Raw genomic sequence first — 24718 nt, 5'->3', positions numbered from 1 at the left:
AACTTTTTTAAACTTTTTTTAAACTTTTTTTATTACAATTAAAATTACACAAAAGGGAAGATCAATTCATTGCAACCAAAATAACTCATGTTTACATCATATTTATAAAACAAACTGTACAGTAAAATTTATAAAATGTTTTCATGGTTTTTACTTCAGTCATCTTCCTCCTCTTCTTCATCACTGATCACATACTTCTTATGCTTTTTATTTGCTTTATCATCATCTTCTGCTTTTCTCTTTCCAGAAGGTTCGCCTTCCTACACAGATAAAATTGAAAATATCTCCAAGTTAAGAGAACATTTCAAGAATGGTTTGTCAAAAGTATCTCAGAGCTGAATGACCTTCTGCAAATCCAGAGTAACTTTTCTCAAGAAAGGAACTCACTATGTAACCCAGGCTGGAGTGAAACTGGAGCTCTTCCTAGTTCTGTCTCCCAAGCGCTGGGTTGCACTGACTGCATGGATAACTAGAACAGTTACTGACCAAAGTGTGAGCTCAGAACCTTGCTTGAATTTATTTGGCTTCCTTGCATGGCTGGTGCTCTACCTCTTGAGCCATGCCTTAGCCTAGCTTTTTTAGAGAAAAGCCTCACTAACTTTTCTGCCTGCCTCCACACCTCCTGAATAGCTAGTATTACAGGTGTGAGCCACTACTGCCCGGTCCAAAGTAACTTTTAGTAAAGAACTTTCACCATGGCTGGTGATGGACCTCTATGGTACAGTGACTGTTGAGAGTTTCCTGGTTTAATCGCAGCACTGAAAAACTCATTCGGTAAATAAAACTACTGGTAAAGGTCATGGCCAGTGTTCAGATCTGCATTCATTAAGAGTCATTCTGGGGGCTGGGAAGGTGGCTCAGTGGTAGAGCGCTTGCCTTGCATGCCTGAGGCCCTGGGTTCAATTCCCCAGCACCACATAAGCAAAAAGAAAAAAAGCCGGAAGTGGCGCTGTGGCTCAAGTGGTAGAGCGCTAGCCTTGAGCTGAAGAGCTGAGAGACAGTGCCCAGGCCCAGAGTTCAGGCCCCATGACGGAACCCAAAAAAAAAAAAAAAAGAAAGTCATTCTCAGCCAGGTGCTCACGCTTGTAATCCTAGCTACTCAGGGGGCAGGAAAGTCCATCAGACTCTCATCTCTAATTAGCCCCCATAAAACTGGAAGTAGAGCTGTGTCTCAAAGTGGTAGAGCGCTAGCCTTGGGCTGAAGAGCTCAGGGACAGCGCCCAGGCCCAGAGTTCAAGCCCTACAACCAACAACAACAAAAAGTCATTCTCTTTCTTTTATTTAAATTCCAGTGCTAAGGACTGTACCTAGGGGCAGTGAGTTTGCCAAGTTAATTTAAAAGCTGACTATGAACCCCGAAGTGTCTTCTAGGAAACTGCACATGCAGGTCATGGAGATGCAGGTCGCGGGCTTCACCTGGGAAGATGCAAGCCTTCCCCAAAGCTCTGCCTGTGGAACCACGGGTCCTGCTTCACCATGAGCAGATAATGAGCAACCTCATTAACCTCTGCTTCCTCAGCAGTTAACCTCATTAGTTAAAATTAGTTATCCTAAGCCGGGCGCTGGTGGCTCACGCCTGTAATCCTAGCTACTCAGGAGGCTGAGATCTGAGGATCGCGGTTCAAAGCCAGCCCGGGCAGGAGAGACCGTGAGACTCCTATCTCCAATAAACCACCAGAAAAACCGGAAGTGGCGCTGTAGCTCAAGTGGTAGAGCGCTCGCCTTGAGCTGAAGAGCTGAGGGACAGCGCCCAGGCCCAGAGTTCAAGTCCCACAACCGACAAAAAAAAAAAATTAGTTATCCTAAAGAATGTCAACTTGTGTGTGTGGAACTGGGCTTGAACTCAGGGCCTCATACTTGCTTGTCTAAAGTGCTCTACCACGTAAGCCATGCCTCCAGTACCCCAGGCTATCAGTGCTTTATTTATGTATTTATTGATTGGTTGCTCATGGGGCTTGAACTCAGGACCTGGGTGTTGTCTCTGAGCTCTTTTGCTCAAGGCTAACACTCTACCACTTTGAACCACAGCTCCACTTCTGGTTTTCTGGTGGCTAATTGGAAGGAAGAGTAGCACCTGGCTTTGTCAGTGCTTAAATAATATTTTGCGGTTTATGATAAAAATATCATAAAGAATTTTAAGAAAATAGTTGAAGAAATTAAAGGCCTTCTACTATACACATTTCCTGTACTTAAAATCATTCTGGCCGGGCGCTAGTGGCTCACACCTGTATCCTAGCTACTCAGGAGGCTGAGATCTGACAATAGAAGTTCAAAGCCAGCCCAGGCAGGAAAGTCTGTGAGACTCCTATCTCCACCAGAAAACTTGGGAGCTGTGGCTCCAAGTGGTAGATTGTTAGCCTTGAGCAAAAGAGTTCAGAGACAGCACTCAGGTCCTGAGTCAAGCCTCAGGACTAACCAAAATAATAATAATAATAATTGTGTCCACCTTTCTAATAGAGCAAGTAACTCTGAGTATTTCTTCCTCTCTTCCATGGGGAAGAAATTAATACTCAAATTATCAATATATTTATAGTACCAATGCCCGTCAATATCAAATATGACACTTGAAGAATGCAACCGGTTCCATCCAGTTTTTTCCTGGTCTGTGGCTTGTCCTCTCAGGGACAAGATGTTATATCACAGCTGAGCACCAATGGCTCACGCCTATAATCCTAGCTACTCAGGAGACTGGAATCTGAGGATTCAGGTTCAAAGCCAGCCTGGGCATACAAATAGAAGAGACTCATCTCCAATTACCAACAAAAAGCAAGAAATGGAGCTGTGAACACCAACTTTGAGTGCAAAAAGGTAAGTAAAGAAGGAACATTTCCTTAGCAGCTGCCAATCATCGGTCCCCCACACCAGCATCTGTTATTCACCATAAATACACAAACTTTACAGTTCAGTGAGTGAAGAGATGAGGAAAATCTCCGAAGTGAGCTGATTCCCCCAAGGACATCAAACAGGAGAGAAGAGCACCAAAATCCAACCTCCCAGCTCCCTATGTGTACACAGGCCTTTTCCCACGCCAAGGCTTGCTCTGGCCACAATGGCTGTTCTCTGCTATGTGGACCTGGGGGTCTGTAAAGTGCCCTGTACCTCAGACTCATATCAGGATCCTGGCATTTTTTTTTTTTTTGGGTCCGGTCGTGGGGCCTGAACTCTGGGCCTGGGCGCTGTCCCTCAGCTCTTCAGCTCAAGGCTAGTGCTCTACCACTTGAGCCACAGAGCCACTTCCGGCTTTTTTCTTTTTGCTTATGTGGTGCTGAGGAATCGAACCGAGGGCCTCAGGCATGCAAGGCAAGCGCTCTACCATTGAGCCACCTTCCCAGCCCCGATCCTGGCATTTTTGGCGGGGAGAAGGGGAGTACACAAATCACAGGAGTGTATTTTCTAGGATACATGGCAGGGAGATCATTTGCAGGGGGGCACACTTATAATTGTCCAGCCTACAAAGGAAGTCTCTGATAAATCTTATTTGCCCAAGACTAGAACTTGAACTCACTATCTGATGCTTCCTCTTGCTCATTGGCTGGCACTCTACCACTTGAGTCATGGCTCCAACCCACTTTTTTTAAATGTAGTAATGGGTCTTGAACTCAGGGCCTGGGCACTGTCCCTTAGCTTTTTCACTCAAGGCTGGCCCTCTAGCACTTGAGCCATAGCTCCACTTCACTTATTAGAGATAAGGGTCTCATGTTCTTTGTTGCCCAGCCTGGCTTTGAGCCACAATCCTCAGATCTCAGCAGCCTCCTATCTAGCTATGATTACAGGCGTGAGCCACCAGCCAGTGCCTGGCTAGATGAATCTTTTTTTTGGGGGGTGGGGAAAAAAAGGAAGAAATAAAAGATCTCATTTCTGGGAATAAACAGAGTCCCATGGCATTTCTCAATTTTCGTTCAGTTACTGCTTGCCAAGAAATGAATGGCATCTGCTCAGATGAGGGCTTGTTTGCCAACCGCTCAACACACTATAAACATGTCAACTTATTTAAAACAAATAGGCTATAGAATAACATAATAAATTTTGTCTAGTTGTCTTCCATGACGTGCCACTTCCAAGAGTGACTAGGAAATACTAAATGTGTAATCAGTGACCTTAGGAGCAGAATTCTGCTTCACGTGAGAAGAGATCATAAAGCTAAAATGATCAAAACAGTTTCAAAGCTTCGCTAACAGGAACATAATACCCATTTCCTCCATATGGCCCCACACTCTTAATCACCCTCGCACTGGAAATACTTGGCAAAGATGGAGACAATAAAACAAATCAATATGGGAGTCAGAAAATAAAGTATAATCAGAGACCAAAAATTCAGTCAAAACCAGAACCTAGAGGTACGTGGAGCACTGAAGCAGGCCATCTCCTCTGACTTTCCTAACTGGAGCTGAGCCTTTTAGGGTAGGGGGGACAGAAGACCAAGGTTGAGTACATTACGTAAGGCCATTAGGACAGCCATCGCTATTTATTTTTGCGGGGGGGGGGAGGTGTTGGGGTGGTGGTAGAGATGAGGGGCTGGTCCTGGGGCTTGAACTCTGAGCCAGAGCACTGTTCCTGAGTTGCTGTTGCTCAAGGCTAGTGTTCTACCACTTGAGCCACAGCACTAGTTCCAGCTTTTTCTGAGTCGTTTATTGTAGATAAGAGTCTCTCAGACTTTCCTGCCTGGGCTAGCTTCAAACTATGATCCACAGATCTCAACCTCTTGATTAGCTAGGATTACAGGCGTGAGCTACAAGCACCTGTTAAGACTGCCACATTTTTTTTTTTTTTTTGGTTGGTCATGGGGCTAGAACTCTGGGCCTGGGTGCTGTCTTTCAGCTCTTCAGCTCAAGGCTAGCACTCTACCACTTGAGTCATAGCGCCACTTCTGGTTTTCTGGTGGTTTATTGGAGATAAAAGTCTCATGGACTTTCCTGCCTGGGCTGGCTTTGAAGCAAGATATTCAGATCCCAGCCTCTTGAGTAGCTAGGATTACAGGAGTGAGCCACCGGCACCCAGCTAAGGATAGTCATCTTTAAAGTTAGATTTAGAAGTTACACAGTTTTAGTACTACCACTAGCAGGAAAACAGCTCTCTCTATATAATACATACAGATATATATGATATATGTAAATAGAAGAGGATCACAGTCCAGGTGTATGCCAGGCAGAAAATTAATCAGTGTAAAATTAATCAGTGTAAAAAAGAACTGGCAAAAAAACAAAAACCTGGCAGTGTGGCTCAGCAGTAGAGTGTCTGCCCACCAAGTACGAGGCCTTGAGTTCACAAATTCCAATACTTCAATAAAGAAAAAAAAGGCGGGCGCTGGTGGCTCATGCCTGTAATCCTAGCTACTCAGGAGGCTGAGACCCATCGCAGTTCAAAGCCAGCCTAGGAAGAAAAATCCGTGAGAAAACAGGAAGTGGCACTGTGGCTCAGTGCTGTAGCTCAAAGTGGTAGAATGCTTGCCTTGAGCAAAATAAGCTCAGGGAACAGCACCTAGACCCTGAATTCAAGCCCCATGACTGACAAAAAAGAAAAAGTGAAAAAATGACAGGACACCCAAGATGGCAGCATTAGGAATTGCACAGATCCACTAAATCCACAGACAAGCAAACAAAACTGGGGGGAGGCTGAGCACTGTAATCCTAGCTACTTAGGAGGCTGAGATCTGAATATTATCACGGTTCAAAGCCAGCCCGGGTAGAAAAGTCCCCTTGAGACTCTTACCTCCAATTAACCACCAGAAAACCAGAAATGGTGCTGTGGCTCAAAGTGGGACAGCACTAGCCTTGAGCTGAAGACCTTCAGGGACAGCGCCCAGGCCCAGAGTTCAAGCCTCATGACCAACAACAAAAAAAAAAAAACACAAAAAACTGAGGAAACATTTTTTTTTAAATCTTTTGAAATTATGCTAAGGTTAGTACAACAAACGAAGAAACCATAATCCAGGAAAATCTCCTGGAAACTCCAACAGTGAGAACCTATGCGACTGAGTCTGCAGCTTCTCCCTTCCCCCCTCCCCGCTTCAGAAGCTCTACCACTGGGAGAGTGTGGCCAAATCACACTCCTCTCAATTCCCAATCAAGGCCTAACTAGTTATTCTGGGAAGGGAAACTTTCAGACTCCCCAGCTCCAAGCTGAATGACTGCATTTCCATGAAGTAGGAAGAATGTGGGAAGTTGGCCTGGCGTCCGTCCACAGGATCAAGGCTCTGCGCCAAGTGTAGTGACAGTGGAGTCCTGATCGCTCACACCCTGGCACCCCCCCCACGAAGGGAAAGATGCCCTGCCAGGAGAGGCTCGGAGGTTTTGCCTGGAAGAGGCAGGCTATGGGAAAAGAGCTCCAAATTCTTCCCAAGGGAACTACTTGAAAAATGTAGAAATTGAGCCCAAGGGTACTCTTTTTTTTGTGTGTTTTTTGTTGGTCAGTCGTGGGGTCTGAACTCTGGGCCTAGACACTGTCCCTCAGTTCTTCAGCTCAAGGCAAGCACTGTACCACTGAGCCACCTTCCCAGCCCCCCAAGCATACTCTTGAAAAAAGCCACCTCCTCTAAATTTAGAGCAAAGAGCAAAGCCATAGGCCAAACAGGCTCAACAGGGAGAATCAGGAAAGAAAAAAAAAAAGCCTTAAGCCCACTGGGAGCAGAATAAATACTATAGACAGGCCTCAAAAAGTCCTCTGCAGGGGCTGGGAAGTTGGCTCAGTGGTAGAGTGCTTGCCTTGCATGCATGAGGCCCTGGGTTTGATTCCTCAGCACCACATAAGCAGAATAAAGCCAGAAGTGGTGCTGTGGCTCAAGTGGTAGGGTGCTAGCCTGAAGCTGAAGAGCTGAGGGACAGCACCCAGGTGCAGAGTTCAGGCCCCATGACCAACCAAAAAAAAAAAAAAAAGTCCCCTGCAAACATGAACTTGATCAGACCGCAGATACACATATGTGAAACAGAAGAAAAAATATTCAAAGAAAACAGCTGAAGCCAGGCACAGTGGGTCAAGCCTATAATCCTTATGAGTCCGGAGGTGGAGGTTGGGAGATCATGGTTCCAGGCCACTCCAGGCCTCTCACCCCTACCCCCTCAAAAAAGGGTTTGTGAGACTTCATCTTAACCAAAGATTGGGCAAAGTGGTGTGTACTTGTCATTCCAGCTATGGGGTAAACATAAAAGCTGAGTGTGGTGGCACACACCTGCCATCCCAGCAATGTGGGGACTCACTATTAGCCTGGGCATAACGTGCGACCCTATTGTGAAAATAACTGATGTGAAAATGGGGCTGGCTGAGTGCTTCAAGAGGTAAAGCATCTGCCTAGCAAGCACAAGGCCCTGAGTTCAATTAGTAATTATTACTTGGAAATTTTTATTCTGATCACAAATGGACATTTTAATTTGTTGAATGGCTTAATAGTCATTGAAACTAAAAAGTAAACAGGTTTTGCCAAGGTAAGAATAAATGACCTTGTCATTAGAATACAAAGAAAGAGAGAAGAGGTGACCTCTGACCCTCCCAGCCGAATGACTTATCTCTGCACAGGTAGTGTTGTCTCCGGGCCTAAACCTTTCCTAATTCAACCTTTTTTTATTTCCTTCCACCTACCTGGAGCTGAGTAACCTTGAGAAGCTGCCACAATCCTCCACTATTGCTCAGTTCCCCCCAGAGGTCTCCACGCAGCCCTGCAGGACCCAGTGCAGCCCAAATCCTGCCACCCCAGTGAGTTGGAAACTATTTGTTATTGCTGCTTCATTGCCAGAGCCAGCTCCCGAGCTGAGCGTGAATCCACGAGACTTACCTCATCACTGGTGAGTTTCTTTGCCTTAAGCAATCTCTGAGCTTTTTCCTCATCTGATACTTCATCGCTGTCCGAGGAATAGATTCTGGCGCGTTCCTCTGAAAGCAAATGAAGTCAACTGACTTACTTTCAAGAGTGCTGAATGATCTGTTTATTCATTTTGTGGATTTTTTCCTCTGTTTCCTTCATTTTTCCAAGAGGAACCAGATAATGTAAGAAGTTTTTCAGGGGCTGGAAAGTTGGCTCAGTGGTAGAGTGCTTGCCTTGCATGCATGAGGCCCTGAGTTCGATTCCTCAGCACCACATAAGCAGAAAAAGCCGAAGTGGTACTTAGGCTCAAGTGGTAGGGCGCTACCCTTGTGCTGAAGAGCTAAAGGACAGCGCTCAGGCCCAGAGTTGACTGACAAAAAAAAGAAAAAAGAAAAAAAAAAGTTTTTCAGGGCTGGTGGCTCATGCCTGTAATCCTAGCTACTCAAATCACTGAGATCTAAGGATCATGACTCAAAGCCAAAGAAATGTGGGTGAGACTCTTATCTCCAATTAATCACTAAAACATGGAAGTGGCTCAAAGTGGTGGAGCACTAGCCATGAGCAGAAAGAGCTCAGGGACAGTGCCTAGGATTGAGTTCAAGCCCCACAACCAATACAAGAAAATAGTTTTAATTTCAAGATTAAGTTTTAAGGCTTTGATAGGGTTAGGAAGACCTCTGTGAAAGGCCAACCCAAGACAAAAATTAATGCGCCCTATCTCAAAAAACAAACAGGGCATGATGGCACATGCCTGGAATCACCAGCTACTTGGGAGTCAGAGGTAAAAAGAGGCTCCAGGCTAGTACAGGGAAAAGTTTAGCCCAAGACTAAGGGAGTGCTTGCCACTAAGAGGACCTGAGTTCATCCTCAACACTGGGGGGGAAACGGATGGCTTTTGTTTTTGTTTTGCCAGTCCTGGGGCTTGAACTCAGGGCCTGGGCACTGTCCCTGAGCTGCTTTTGCTCAAGGCTACCACTTAAGCCACAGTACCAGTTCTGGCTTTTTCTGTGTATGTGGTACTGAGATATGAACCGAGGGATTTCATGCATGCTGTGCAAACACACTATCACTAAGCCACATTCCCAGGCAAAGAAAAGTTTTAAGTCTTTTGAAATGGAACAGACTCAGCCTTTCTGAATATAATGCTGCCCAACTCCACACTTACTGCTTAGCTGACTCTTGCATAAAACTGGGCACGACAAAGCTGAGGGCCAGTGGCATATGCCTATAGTCCTAGCTACTACTCAGGATGCTGCGATCTGAAGATAGTAGTTCAAAGTCATCCTGAGCAGGAAGTCTGTAAGACTCTTATCTCCAATTAACCACCAAAAAGCTGGAAGTGGAGGTGGCTCAGGGATAGCACCAAGCCCTGAATTCAAGTCCCAGGACCAGCACACACACACAAAAATCTGTGCACTAGTGAACTATATTAATTTTTTTAATCCCTGATAAACTGGATAAACCCTTCATTTCTAAATGAACCTTACTTAATATAGTCGCCAAATAAGTAACAAATGTGTAGGATCTAACAGGTCACCAAATAGTCACTGCAAAAAAAAAAAAAAAAAGAATCAGGTTTGATAGGATTGTCAGAGAAGGTACAAAGCCAGATCAGGCAGAAAATTCCAAGATATTCCATGTCCAGCTAACTTGCAAAATGTCACGCTGGAGGCATGGCTCAGGTGGTAGAACATCAGTTAAGAGAAAGGCCCTTGAGTTCAAATGCTGGTACTGAGAAAACATACACACACACACACACCTTGAAAAAAGGTCAAGAAGTGAACCTTAACACAGGATTTTGTTTTTGTTTTTTGTTGGTTGTGGGGCTTGAACTCAGGGCCTGGGCGCTGTCCCTCAGCTCTTCAGCTCAAGGCTAATCGCTAATGCTCTACCACTTGAGCCATAGCGCCACTTCCAGCTTTTTCTGTTTATGTGGTGCTGAGGAATCGAACCCAGGGCCTTATGCATGCGAGGCGAGTATTCTACCACTGAGCCACCTTCCCAGCCCCATCTGCTTCTGGTTTTTGAGTGGTTAACTAGAGATAAGTCTCATGGGACTTTTTGCCTGGGCTGGCTTCAAACTGTCATCCTCAGATCTCAGGTTCCTGAGTAGCTAGATTACAGGCATAAGCAACACTCAGCAGATTTTTTAAATACAGACCAACTGAGCCGTGCCGGTGGCTCATGCCTGTAAACCTAGCTACTTAGGAGGCTGAGATCTGAGGATCACAGTTCAAAGCCAGCGCGGGCAGGAAAGTCCATGTAACTCTTATCTCCAATAAACCACCCAGAAAACTGGAAGTGGTGCTGTGGCTCGAGCGGTAGAGCACTCGCCTTGAGCTGAAGAGCTGAGGGACAGCGCCCAAGCCCAGAGTTCAAGCCCCACAACCGACCAAAAAAAAAAAAAAAAAACAGACCAACTGTCCAGGGAGTCAGCACTCACAGATAAACTCAGACAAAGTTCAGGACATGATAAAATCCTGCACTCACCTCGAATGCCCCCCTTGTAACGGTTTTTGATGGCAGCTAGGCTGATGGACTCCTCGCCTTCCTCCTCCTCATCATAGCGATCGGGCTCCAGGTAGCTGGCACTCAGCCCCCGCTGGTGCTGTTTCTCTCTCATCCGGCGTTGCTGGGATTCTCTTCGGATGGAAGCCCGCAGACGCTCTTCTTCTTTCTGTGAAGAAATAACAAAGCCGTTTTCCAGATTTCTTTTTTCCACCAATAATTTTTCTAGTTTATTCAGTGCCAGATGTCGCAGAGAAAACTGTTTTCTCTACTGATTTGTGTGAATAAAGTCCATTCGATCACGAGTGCTGGTGACAGGTGCAGATCCATTTACAGTGTTGGAAATGCAACCCCCAATGTCAGCCATTATTAGGGGGCTTTGGCAGCTACGCTTTTGGAGGTGATCTAATGAAGTTGTGTCCTCAGGAGTGGATCTGCCCGCAGCTTCACTTGTGCATTCACAGACTGGTGTGTTAGCATGATGGGCTCTGTTATAAAAGCAGGCCTTCTCTCCTGCTGTGTCTCTCCATCCACCATGCTGTGGGGTAGCAAAAAGGTCCTCACCAGATGCCTGAATATGTGCCCTCTTGGACTATCCAGCCACAAGAACCTACAGCTACCCAGGCGCCAGAGGCTAATGCTTGTAATCCTAGCTATTCAGGAGGCTGAGATTGAGGATCACAGTCCAAAGCCAGCCCAGGTGATTAATCTTTGATTAACCACCAAAAAGCCAGAAGTGGAGGTGTGACTCAAGTAGTAGAGCACTGGCCTTAAGCAAAAAAGCTAAAGGATAGCATCTAGGTCCTGAGTTCAAGTCCCAGTACCAGCACACCAAAAAAGAACCTTCAGCTTAAGAAATTTCATGATTGTATCTGTCTGGGCTCCCCCACATCCCCTCTTTTGACTGTCTCACTATGAACTTGTAATCCTCCTATCTCACCCTCCCAAGTGCTGGAGTTCACAGGTGTGAACTACCTACCATGCCTGGCTAGGTGCCTGTTCTTTATAAATTACCCAGTCTGTGGAATTCAGTTGTAGCAACAGAAAATAGACTAAGATGCTATTCAGCATTTTAAAAATGCCAGGGCCAGGTGCTGGTGGCTCATGCCTGTATTCCTAGCTGAGATCTAAGGATCGGAGTTCAAAGCCAGCCTGGGCAGGAAAGTATGCCAGACTCTTATCTCCAATGAACCATCAGAAAACCAGAAAGGGCGCTGTGGCTTAAAGTGGTAGAGCGCTCACCTTGAACTGAGGAGCTGAGGGATAGTGCCCAGGCCAGGAGTTCAAGCCCCACGACCGTCAACAACAACAAAAAACACCAAAAAACCAGTGTTGGATCATTCTTTTAAAATCAACTAGTTTTATGCCTACCTGTATGCCTACCTTTTATGCTCACATCTATCTTTTATGTCTTCTCCATGTACATTGAATGTAAGTACATACACAGGTGACCAGCCCGATCAGGACTGGCTAGGGGATTCTGTTGCTGGTCACCCATGAGCTGTGGATGCCTGACCTGTACTGGCTCTATCACACTTCCAAGGTTCCCAGATTCTTCTTGTCCAGCCCTCAACCCGGAGTGCTCCACAGCTCCTGACAAGAGGACAGGGAGGTCCCATAGGGTAAGGTCCCCCGGCCACACAACACAGCCTTCATTTCCTGTGTCTATCTGGCATTGAGGACTACGGTCAGGGCTTTTCTGATATCTTTTTCAAAGTCTTCCTCATTCAGTTGCTTGGTGTCATCATAAACAACACCCAACTCTGCTGCTAGAACCTCTCCACAACAGTGGTTTCATTAAGCCGTAAATGGCTGTAGTAATGTTAGTCAGCACAAGACCCTGGGTTCAGTCCCAACACCACAAAACCCAAAGACAAAAAAAATTAACCAAACTGGATTCTACACTAAGCAATCTCTCTTCAAACCGCTGGTATCTTCTGTTTTGAATTAAGTCTCTAGCATTTCTGATGTGTGAGATGCATATGCATCACACATAGATGAACTATGTGGAAGTTGGGAAATACCTATCATCAGTTTTTTTTTTGGGTCCGGTCATGGGGCCTGAACTCTGGGTCTGGGCACTGTCCCTCAACTCTTCAGCTCAAGGCTAGTGCTCGGGAGTGGCGCTGTAGCTCAAGTGGTAGAGCGCTTGCCTTGAGCTGAAGAGCTGAGGGACAGTGCCCAGGCCCAGAGTTCAAGCCCCACGGCCGACAAAAAAAAAAAAAAAGGCTAGCGCTCTACCACTTGAGCCACAGCGCCACTTCCGGCTTTTTTTGTTTTTGCTTATGTGGTGCTGAGGAATCGAACCCAGGGCCTCAGGCATGCAAGGCAAGCGCTTTAACCACTGAGCCACCTTCCCAGCCCCCTATCATCAGTTTTGTGGCTGAATTCCCAGGGCCTGTGTCCACCCGTACACCTCAGTCTTCATGTGACAGACACTAAGGAATTTACTCCAGCTCCTACTGGTGTCAACTGCCAGGGAGAGGCAGCCATCAGGAGATGATGAGTGGACATGTGGAGAAACACTAGTCTTTTTTGGGGGGGGTTGCTTATACTAGGGCTTGACCTGGCGCTGTCCCTGAGCTCCTTTGCTCAAAACTAGTGCTCTACCACTTCAGCCACAGTTCTACTTCCTGTCTGAGCTGGCTTTGAACCCTGATCCTCGGAGGAGATAGGATTACAGGTGGGAGCCACCAGCACTCTGCAGCTTAGCCAACATACCTTAATCATTTCCGTGCGCTGGCATTCAGGGTCACGCCCAGCCATGGGTAAGATTCGGATCTTCTGTGTCTTTGAACATCTATCTGCAAGTGACAGGGTCATCTTTCTGTGTGTGGCACTGTCTGTGGAGTGGGGCCTGCCAGGAAAGGAACCAAATGGTTTACCAAATACATCTGTTGGCCTGTCAAACCCACATCACATCACACAAAGCAAGAAGCCACCAGAAAAAACTGTCTAGGACCCAGCTACACGATGGATAATCATCACATTTTAAAATTAGGAGAGTTGCCTAAAGTCACTCAAGTAGAAACAGAATTGAAATACAGATCTGACTCCCAAGCCTCAATTCTCAGAACATTAAATTATAATCAGCCTTACTGAATCTCTCTGAAAATAAGCATTTCCCACGGATACTCCACTTCTACTGAAGAAAAGACAGTAGCACGATCTGGAGAAGGGTGATGGCCTTGCCAGGAGGCCTGGTGCTCTGGTCTGCTAGGGGCCATGTCTTCATGGTAGTAATACCAGACGCACCAGCGTGAGGCACTGAGAGGCCTCAGGCCTCAGCTCACCAGCTCAGTGCCTCTCATTATGTCCACACCAAGCTCTGGCCATCCATTCCCCGGATCAGTTTTCCTGAAAGGCCGCACTGCCCAGCAGATATGAGCCGTTTATGGCAATCACTGGAACTAATCACTGTTCTTTCTGGTTTATATAAGTATCCTATAGGGCTGCTCAGCATGACCAGGTATCTGAGAAAACGTGTGTGTGAGCGTGCATGTACGTGCGTGCTTGCGTGCAAATACTGGGGCTTGAACTCTAGGACTAGGCACTGTCCTTTAGCTTTTTCACTTTAGCACTTGAGCCCATAGTTCTATTTCTGGCCTTTTGGTGGGTAATTGGTGATAAGATTCGCACCTACTTCCCTGTCCAGCCTGGCTTCAAAGTGCAATCCTCAGATCTCAGCCTCCTGAGTAAGCAGGATTATAGGTGTGAGCTACCAGTGCTTGGCTGAGGAAACAACTTGCAGAATCCCTGGCAAAACATCCTTTGACCATTTTCTATATGTTCACATGTACAGGATTGCACTATGGGGTTACATCAATGAGGACGCCTTCATTAGAGAAACACATTAACTTCACTGTATTCCACAGCTTTCACCCAAGGAAAGGAAACAGGACAGAGAACACGTACCTAAAGGTGAGTTTCGTTTTAAAGACGGCTTGTCCTTGCAGACCGGTACCTTGTCTTATAAACAGATGGTTGTGGTCTCCCTGCAGGGGGGCTTTGTACACATCAAACACCTCATTACCTAAGTGAAGAGACATGCTGAGGAGGAGAGAGGAGACATGTCACATATTACAGTCAAAAAGCCCTTGCTCTGCCATTTCACGTCACTGAAAACGCTGTCTCTCCTTTACACAGAAATAGGAGGGACAAAGACAAATTCTGATAAGGATATACTGACTACATCAAAGAAAAATGCACTGTGACATTTGCCCAGCCTCTACTATGTTACCAGTGAAAGATTTTCCTAAATGTCAAAATTAAATAATTTATGATGAGGCTGCATATCTTTTTTCTTTTTGTTTTTCATTGTGAAAATACTGTACAGAGGGGTTACAATTACATGGGCAAGATAATGAGTACATTTCTTATCAAGCATTGTAGCTTCCTCCTTTGTTTCCCCTTCCTATCCCTTTCCATCCTCTCCCTGCTCCCCCACCCAAGAGGCTGCATATCTAAAGAGGAAGAGCACATGCTGGCACATGTTTATGTCTTCTCAGGAGACTGAGCAACGTCCAGCTGAGTCCTCCCAGGTTTTCAGGGAGTAACTAATGGAACCTCTCTCCTCCACATCTCCCCAGTAAAGCCCTAGTCCAAAACCTCTCCCCTCTTAATACATCTTCAGGCACTTAACACTTCTTCAGGCACATTCCAGCTCACCTTCCATCTGACCACTTGACTATCCGAGCATTGCTTTCCTTAATTTCATTTCCTTCTTCATCTCGGCGGATCCTCCACCTTATAGTGTTTTCTACCTGTTTAAATATAAATATCTTAAGGAAATGAACCCCTCTTACTTTCACTAACTAGAAATAACGATTAAGAACAGGAATATATATATATATATATGTATATTATATGTACGTATATATGCACATATTCACATACATATATATGACTTTTTGGCTGGTTACTGGTTGGCTCATGCTTGTAATCCTAGCTACTCAAGAGGCTGAGATCTGAAGATTGTGGTTTAGAAAGTGAACACAGCAGCACTGTGAATGAAATTAAAGCCTCATAGGTCTTTAAAGCAGTACATGTCTGTAGTTAGTAACTGCTGCCTCCTGTCAACCACTAAATAAGACTCAAGAAGAAAAAAGAAGCTGGGTGCCAGTGGCTCATGCCTGTAATCCTAGCTACTTAGGAAACTGAGATCTGAGGATCATGGTTCAAAGCCAACCGAGGCAAGAAAGTCTGTGAGACTCATCTCCAATAAACCACTCAGAAAACCAGAAGTGGCTCTGTGGCTCAAGTGGTAGAGATCTAGGCCTTGAGTTGAAGAGCTGAGGGAGAGCACCCAGGCCCAGAGTTCAAGCCCCATGACCAAGAGAAAAAAAAAAAAAGAATACTACCTTTAACTTTAACCTTGTTCTACCTTCTTCATCCAGCATTTCCTCATCTTCAAATTCATCTTCATAATATTGAGGGTCAAAAGGTCTACAAATTGTTTTTGAAGTAAACATTAATCATGTTTTATAAGGAGCATTATTATTACGTACTTATAGGTCTCATTAATATACACCATTATACTGAAAAGTCATAGCGTAATTTTAAAAATCACAATAGTCAAATATCTTCATGGACAGCTTCAAAGAATTATTTGCATTGAAATTCTTAAAATTTGGTATACAAGTGCCTGTAGCTCATACTTAATCCTAGCTACTCAGGAGGCTGAGATCTGAGGATTGCAGTTCAAATCCAATCTGGGGAGGAAAGTCTGTCAGACTCTTATCTTCAACTGAACAGCAAAAAGCTGGATGTGGAGCTGTGGCTCAAGTGGTAGAGTGACAGCCTGAGTACAAAAGCCAAGTAACAACCTGAGGCTCTAAGTTCAAGTCCTAGTATCAGTAACAAAAAAAGATGCCAATATATAATACTTGAAATAAGGATCAAGCGAAGTATTCAGAATGTTCTTCATTGTTATTATAAAGTCTTCTGAAGATCAAGCCACAAAGGGTCTAGCTTAGATAATAAACTTAGTACATGATACCTATCAGTATCTAACTGTCCAACACATTTAGCCTGCACTCCCTCCTCCTTCCTCCCTGCCTCCTCCTTCCTCCCTGCCTTCCTCCCTCCATTTCTGTATGCTTGAACTCAGGGCCTAGGTACTGTCCCTAAGCTTTCTGGCCTCAAGGCTAGCACTCTACCACTTGAGCCACAGCTCTACTTCTGGTTTTGTTTTTGTTGTTGTTATTGGTGGTGGTGGTAGTCGTAGGGCTTGAACTCTGGGCCTGGGCGCTGTCCCTGAGCTCTTCAGTGCTAGCCGAGCACTCTACCACTTGAGCCACAGTGCCACTTCTACAGCTCTCCTTCTGGCCTTTTGGAAGCTAACTGGAGATAAAGAGTCATAGGAACTTTCTTGTCTGAGCTGGCTTCCAACTTCCTCAGACCTCAGCCTATTGAGTAACTAGGATTACAGGTGTGAGCCACTGGCACCCAGCACACAATTAGCTTTTCTAAGTCAGGAATGGCTGCCACAATGGACAGCAACAGTTTCCCTATTAAATTTAGTCACTTAACTTTAGCACTGTCTGGAAGACTTGTGATGTCTGTTAATTCATATGAAGAGTCACAGGCATCAAAAACTTAACAGTAGTTCAGATTTTTTCTATCTCAGGGGTATCTTTATTTTTTCACAAATACACAAGCAATTTTACACTTCTGTGATTAGTCAAAACCATGTAAAGGAAGGAAGAATCAAATTTCCAAGTGTTTCTCTTTGGTGTCCAGAGAAGACTGTAAAATTGAATTCCTTACCTGGGCTCAACACTGAGAAAGTTGGGCAGTTTAACAAAGTAGAGGTCATTTCCCAAGTCAGTGTTTACTTTGGGTATTTCTACTTCTATTCTGGTCTCGGGAATTGGCTCCTCCTCCTGTTGATCCTGAGGCAAGCCATTTTCATCCTGGTGAAAGAATCACAGAATTTTAGGCATTCAAAGGACCTAGCAATGGCCTAGTTCAATATCCACATCTTACTCAGGTGAGCAAGAAACATCCAGATGACTCATTAGGGATAAGAAGGCGCTCACAGGCCTCAAGCTCTATCACTTCTCAACTGCCTCCAAAGAGCTCAGGGAACGTGGGACAAGGGTAGACATATCACTACTAGAAAACAGCTCTTTTATTGGAAGTGGAGCTGTGGTTTAAATGGTAAGTGCACCAACCTTGAGCAAAAAAGCCAAGAGAGAGTGAGACCCTGAGTTCAAGCAAGTCCCAGTACTGGGCACAAAAAAACAAAACTCTTGTGATGTCTCCCTTTCAAATATTCATCAGGAGAAATGCAAAGTCAATCAGTGCTCCAATATGATGTTCCTCTAACAATTTTTTTTTTTGGTCAGTCATGGGGCTTAACTCTGGGCCTGGCATTGTCCCTCAGCTCTTCAGCTCAAGGTGAGCATTCTACCACTTGAGCTACAACGCCACTTCCAGTTTTCTGGTGGTTTATTGGAGATAAGAGTCTCACAGACTTTCCTGCATGGGCTGGCTTTGAACTGCGATATTCAGGTCTCCACAGAGCCTCAGTCTTGGCCCCTAGGGCATAGCAACACTTCATATTGAACTCTGCTTCTTCAACACAACTGAGAGTCATCTGTTCATCATCTTTGCATGCTATAATGCTGTTACCAACATCCTGTTTTGGAGCAGGACACCTTTCACTTTGGAACCTGTTACCTCAAGTAGAATAAGATATCCAACTCACATTAGTAATTTTACCTACCACAGGCTGTCCTGGAGTAGGTGGTTTATCTTCGCCATCACTCCCTGAAGATATATCGTCTGCTCCACCAAACAGATCCATGGTTCCATTATTATCTGCAGTGCAAGAGGGGAAATGCAGTGGGTTAGTATTTCCAAGGCTTCTGAAACTGGGCCAGAAAATTCTTAGAACCCGACTCTGCAGCAGGTTCTCAGAGCCCTGCCTGGCATGCCTACATGAGGAGCGGGAGAACAACACCTCTACTATCCCAATTAATAATGAAAACAGGCACTGGTGGCTCACACCTGTAATCCTAGCAACTTAGGAGGCTGAGATCTAAGGATTGCCATTCAAAACCAGCCTGGGTGGGAAAGTCCATGAAACTCTTACCCTCCAGTTAGCCACCAGAAGTAGAGCTGAGGCTCAAATGGGGACAGCACCCAGGCCCTGAGTTCAAGCCCCAGTGCTGGCTCAAAAAAAAAATTTTTTTTTTAAAGAAGACAACAACACCCAGTGTCATTATTTAAAGTGAAGAATGAACCTGGTGGTTTTCATCTCAATTATAGGTTCAGCCTCCTAATAATGGATTCACTCTCCAGCTGATTTGGCATAAGCAACTTCTCCCATCAGCTTGGTCTGGGCTACTTCGCTCAGGATGAGGGGTGCACGCTTTCAGTGCAGAAACATACACAGGAAAGAAATAAAAGGGCACCTTTTGGCACTTCTGTATCACTGTCTGCTTCTGAATCAGAGGCAATGGCGTTCTTGCGTTTCATCCGTAGAACTTCGTCTTCACTATCACTACCTCGGGCAGAGTCTGCAAAATAAAGAGAGGCTCTGCACAATCAGATTTACATCAGAATTCTGAAATCATATGCTAGAAAAGTAACACTGGAGATAAACAAACTGTGGTATAGCCATACAATAGAATACTACATAGCAATAAATAGCAGAAGACCTACTGATACACATAACCATTTGGATGAATCTAAAATATATTATGCTAAATAAAAGAAGCCAATTTAGCAGTATATGTAGATGTACCTCTACAACCCCAGCATTAAAGCATTAAGAGGCTGAGTCAGGAAGATGAGGAGTTTCAGGCCACCTTGGGCTATTTACTGAGACCCTATCTAAAAAAAAAAAAGATAAAATGAAAAAAACAAATAAATAAATAAACCTTGGTAGGAATGAGAAAACTAGCACTAAAACTTTTGCCCAAATTTATTTAAGATACATTATAGAAGCAGGTAAAGTTACTGGAAAGCAAGAAACAAATATATCGCCTTGAGTGCAAAAGCTCTGGAACAGTACCCTGGTCCTAAGTTCAAGCCCCACAACTGACAAGAAAAAAAAAAAAAAAAAGGATAGGATTAAAATATAATTATTAGCCAGGTACCAGTGGCTCACACATGTAATCCTAGCTACTCAGAAGGCTGAGATCTGAGGATGGCAGCCAGGGCAGGAAAGTCTGTGAGATTCTTATCTCCAATAAGCCACCAGAAAACTGGAAGTGGCACTGTGGATCAAGTGGTAGAGTGCCAACCTTGAGCTGAAGAGCTGAGGGACAGCGTTCAAGCCCAGAGTTCAAGCCCCATGACTAACAAAAATATATATATACAAATTTTTTAATTTATATATATATATATATATATATATAATTATTATAGAGCCAGTAGCTCACATCTACTAGCTACTAAGAAGGTTGAGATCTAAGGATCATGGTTTGAAGCCAGACCAGGCAGAAAAATCTGTAAAACTTTATCTCCAATTAACTATCAGAAATGCAGAAATGGAGCTGTGGCTCAAGTGGTAGAGCTAGCCTTGAGTGGAAAAGCTAAGAGAGAGGATGTAAGTTCAAGTGCCAGGACTGGTGCACTTGCATGCACAAGCGCACGCGCGCACGCACGCACACGCACACACACACACACAAAATGTAGACAGTTAGGCAAAGTCAAAATGCAGGGACAAGAGAGACAAACAAAGGGTAAGGAATGAGAGGCCCCATTGGGGCCTCTACTAAACTGTGTGGTTCTCAGAAGCATATTACCTGATTTACGGTCCTGTTCCTCGTCATCATCTGAATGCCTTTGCTCTTCATCTGAGGCCTGGGGCCTTTCATCATCAGAATTTTGCATTTTTTCCTCATCCGACATCTGTGGTCGGTCATCATCGTCCGAGTTCTGTTTCTCATCATCATTATCAGAAGCTACAGGCTGTTCATCGTCAGAATTAGCCTTTTCCTCCTCAGACAGCTGCTGCCTGTCATCATCGGAAAGCTGAGGTCTCTCCTCGTCATCTGAGTTCTGCACCTTCTCCTCGTCATCAGATCCCGGCGCTCGCTCCTCCTCGTCAGAATTCTGCATCTTTTCATCATCTGACTGGTCACTCTTATCCTCTCTGTCCCATTTTTCATCATCAGAGTGAGCTTTTTCAGAACCGTCTGCCTCTGAGTGATGGCTCCCTCCATCTGATCTGTGACCCTCGTCTTCATCATCGTGATGGGCTTCTGAGCCACTCTGCTGATCTACGTCAGAGGGGTCATTGTCTTCATGGTCAGATCGCTCAGAAGCCTCCGATGGATTGTCAGATCTTTCTGAGTGGTTATCACTGCCACTATGCTGGGACGCAACTTCATCTTCACTGTCGTCTCCAAATAGTTCCTTATTGCTTGGCTGTCCTGAGTCCCCTCTCTCATCCTGGTCGCTTTCACTTCCGGAGGCATTACTAGAGCGGCCAGAAGCCCCATTCTCTTGATCAGAATCGGATTCCGATCCAGAATCTGAGTCTACAAGAGCACAAAAACATAAGATAATGTAAGCAAAAAAGCAAAAGTAGGGACTGCCACAATCCCATCTCAACATTAAAGCAAGTACAAAACCACCACCACCAACAACAAAAAACCCTGTTAGAATCAACTCAACCTTCTCAGTACTCTGGAGACTAAACAAAAAGTTGTAAACAAAAAACAGGTAATGCTTAGTTAAGAAAAGCCAGCTAAACCTCAGTAAGAAAACCAAGTTTAGCCAGGCACCAGTGGCTCATGCCTGTAATCCTAGCTACTCAGGAGGCTGAGATCTGGGGATCGTTGTTCAAAGCCAGCCCAGGCAGGAAAGTCTGTGAGACTCTTATCTCCAATAAACCACTCAGAAAACCAGAAGTGGTGCTGTAGCTCAAGTAGGAGAGCGTTAGCCTTGAGCTGAAGAGCTGAGGGACAGCGCCCAGGCCCAGAGTTCAGGCCCCACAACCGATCAAAAAAAGAAAAGAAAAAAGAAAGAAAGAAAACCGAGTTCTTGGTGAGCTAGGGGTGGCAGCACATGATCATAATTCAAGTACTCAGGAGGCTAGGAGGTAAGAGGATCATAAATTCAAGGCCAGGCTGGGCTAAATTGTGAGAATGTGTCTCAAAAAAAAAAAAAACCTTAGTAGTTAGCTTACTTGATCCTACCCCCCACTCCCTAGTTCAACACTACCTGGGAGGTAACAGCCCACATTTCTGGTACAGGTACTGGAGGGGGCAAAATGAGAAAAGATAGAAGTTAACAGAGCCTAGAAAGCTTACAGGAAAAAACTGGACAAGGACAGCAGCGAGGGTACAGACACAAGTATAATGGAGTCCCAAATGAAGGAGGCAGAAAGAATATTGGAGCACCAGTCACTGGTGACTCACACCTGTAATCCTAGCTACTCAAGAGGTCAAGATCTGAGGATTACAGTTCAAAGGCGGCTAGGCAGAAAAATTCCAAGACTCTTATCTCCAATTTACCAGCAAAATGCCAGAAATGGAACTGTAGTTCAAGTGGTAGACTGCCAGTGAAAAAGCTAAGCAAGAGCATGAGGCTTTGAGTTCAAGCCCCAGTACTAGCACCAAAAAACAAAACAAAAAAAAAGATAGAAAACAAAACAGCGATGCTAGAAAAAAATTCAGTCATAATAAAATGCAGTGATGAAGCTGGGCCCTAGTAGCTCACCCGTATAATCCTCCTTGGAAAGTAAATCCCAATGAATTCATTTACTTAATGATAAGATGAAAGAAAACTGTAATGAACATTAAAGAAGATTAAAAAATAATAGCCAGGCACTGGTGGCTCACGCCTGTAACACTAGCTACTCAGGAGGGTGAGATCTGAGGATCATGGTTCAAAGCTAGGTGGGGAGAAAACTCTGTGAGACTCTCATCTCCAACAAACCACTCTGAGACTCTCAACTTCAATAAATCACTCAGAAAACCAGAAGTGAGGCTGTGGCTCAAGTAATAGAGCACTCCCCTTCAGCTGAAGAGCTGAGGGATATCGCCCAGGCCCAGAGTTCAAGCCCCACGACTGACAAAAAATAATAATAATAATAATATTATAGGCTCAAACCTATAATCAACCCTCAGAAGGCTGAGATCTGAGAATTACAAGACAGAGCCAGCCTAGGGATGGGGGAAAAAAAAAAGAACGAAAGAGACTCCATCTCCAACTAACCAGCAAAAAAGATGGAAACAGAAGCATGGCTGATATAGTAGAGCACCAGCCGTGAGACAAAAAGCCAAGCAAGAGTGTGAGGTTCTGAGTTCAAGTCCTAGTACCAGTACAAAAAAAAAAAAAAAGCCCAGAAGACATCTCCACACTTCACTTCCCTGTACACAATGTGGCAATAGGAAAGTACTGCAGAGTACACCTTACTAACCAATTGCTTCTAACTATCCAATTATTTATTAAATATGTACTAAGCATGAGTATAAGCTTGGAGAGATTAGGAGATATTCTCATTATTATATGCTCAATGTCTAGCAAGGTAGTTGAAACATGGTCAACAATGATCAGTAAGTTCTTATTGAAAGAAAGAGCAACTTTATAGATGTTATGAGATGGTATGACAAGGTTCATAGACCTGTGCGTTGAAAGGATAGAGAAAAATTAAAATATTAGCAAAAATAATGAACAGTTAATATACAGGGATCCACTTTTCCAAACCTATTTTTTTTTCAGTCCTGGGGCTTGAACTCAGGGCCTGGGCACTGTTCCTGACTTCTTCTGCTCAAAACTAGCACTCTACCACTTGTGCCACAGCACCACTTCTGGACTTTTCTGAGTATGTGATACTGAGGAATCAAACCCAGGGCTTCATTCATGCTAGGCAAACACTCTACCACTAAGCCATATTCCCAGCTCTCCAGACCTATCTTGAACAACTGCCTAAATGGCTCCTGTGTAATGACTTCACAGAATTCACTTTTCTATATCTCCACCTAGTGTGGTTCCCTTACTACATTCATTAATTGCCAATAAACTGGACTTGGAGAAGAAATAAATAAATACAGTAATGTACTTTGCTAAGAGAGATAATACAGATGAGCTACTTTGAGCCAGGAAGATCTTCAAGAATTCCGAACTTGGTCTTCTGGGGCTTTCTCATTTCAAATAACTTCTATTCAGATTTCCAGCAGGGCGCCAATGGCTCACACCTATAATCCTAGCTACTCGGGAGGCTGAGCTCTGAGGATCCCGATTTAAAGCCAGCTGGCAGGAAAGTCCGTGAGACTCATCTCTAATAACTTACTAAAAAATAAATAAAATTACTCAAAAGAAAAAAAAGCCAAAAAGTGGTTGCTTGTGGCTCAAGTGGTTGAGTGGGAGCCTGAAGGTTCAGGGACAGAGCCCAGGCCCTGAGTTCAATCCCCAGGCCTGGCACAATCAAAACAAAACGTTTCAAATTTCAGTATCCACAAACCTGTGCCCAGAAGGAGTACTTCCATGCCCCGTAAACCCATTTACTACCATCCATCCATCCATTCATTCATTCATCAACCAACACAGACCCATCCATCCATCCCTCCATCCATCCTTTCATTCATTCATCAGCCAACACAGACCCATCTATCCATCCCTCCCTCCATCCATTCATTCATCAGCCAGCACAGACCCATTCATACATCTCTCCATCCATCCATTCATTCATTCATCAGCCAACACAGACCCATCCATCCATCCTTCCATCCATCCATTCATTCATTCATTCATCAGCCAACACAGAGCCATCAGTTCTTCCATCTGACCACACAGACCCGAGAAGCCCTGAAAGGTTTTCTGAAAGGCTTAACGGCCCACTGATTTAACCCTCTAGGTCGTTCGACCCTTGCGGTCCCTCCAGACACCCCCTAATGCTGACAACCCCAGCTCCTCGCACCCCTACCCCACCCCAGCCCCTGGCTTTCATTCAGGAGGGGGGCATGCTAGGCCCACACTCGGAATCCACACTTTCTCTGGGCTGACCAGTGCAGGAGAGGACGGGTCAGGACCCCAAGCTTCCCCCTCTCATGGTGGAAGTGAGAGGAGGAGGGGAGAGCTGCCCCGGCTGGCCCCAGCCTCCCCCCTACCTCTCCCACAAGCCCCCTTTCTGCTCCCCGCGCAGGCCGGCGCCGCACGCTCCACGGACAGGAACGCAGGGGGCGCTGGGAAGAAAAAGACACCCCCACCCCACCCCCACCCCCGGCCTTTCTCTCTCTCCTCAGGGCCTCAGCAGGCCGGAACTCCCACCGCGCACCCCTCCTCCCAGCCCCGCCCACCACACCTTTACGTTCGGCCTCGCTGTCGGCGTCGCTCCCGAACAGATCCTCCATATCCGCCATGGCCAATCCAGTCGAACGCCGGCTGCAGGCCGCGGCGGCTGCGGTGCGGACTCTCGACTGCTGCGCGGCGGCCTACGGGAGCCCTCAGGCG

The 24718-nt window shown here is 45.3% G+C and overlaps 1 protein-coding gene across 1 annotated transcript; it reads right to left on the bottom strand.

The window, feature by feature from the left end:
* Window positions 1–16: 16 nt before the first annotated feature.
* Window positions 17–24718, bottom strand: Leo1 (Leo1 Paf1/RNA polymerase II complex component). The gene is made up of 12 exons (XM_013010286.1): window positions 24570–24718; window positions 20062–20799; window positions 18724–18828; window positions 18033–18127; window positions 17072–17217; window positions 15664–15748; window positions 14972–15066; window positions 14219–14353; window positions 13025–13160; window positions 10286–10472; window positions 7766–7863; window positions 17–260 (listed from the first exon to the last, which is right to left on the bottom strand). The coding sequence occupies exons 1-12, from the start codon at window positions 24625–24627 to the stop codon at window positions 156–158; spliced, it is 1983 nt and encodes a 660-aa protein (XP_012865740.1). The 5' UTR covers window positions 24628–24718; the 3' UTR covers window positions 17–155.

This window comes from Dipodomys ordii, unplaced genomic scaffold (assembly GCF_000151885.1).
Source record: "Dipodomys ordii isolate 6190 unplaced genomic scaffold, Dord_2.0 Scaffold11, whole genome shotgun sequence".
NCBI classification, from domain to species: domain Eukaryota; kingdom Metazoa; phylum Chordata; class Mammalia; order Rodentia; family Heteromyidae; genus Dipodomys; species Dipodomys ordii.
The sequence above is the reverse complement of the archived record's forward strand: the minus strand, read 5'-3'. Positions and strand labels throughout refer to the sequence as shown.

Excerpts from the sequence above, each read along its gene's own strand:
- Leo1 (XM_013010286.1), bottom strand. The coding sequence starts at position 24,627 with ATGGCGGATATGGAGGATCTGTTCGGGAGCGACGCCGACAGCGAGGCC. Across the intron at positions 13,161-14,218 it reads AAAACGAAACTCACCTTTAG|GCCCCACTCCACAGACAGTG; the intron begins GTACGTGTTCTC and ends CTTTCCTGGCAG. Across the intron at positions 10,473-13,024 it reads AGCGCACGGAAATGATTAAG|AAAGAAGAAGAGCGTCTGCG; the intron begins GTATGTTGGCTA and ends ATTTCTTCACAG.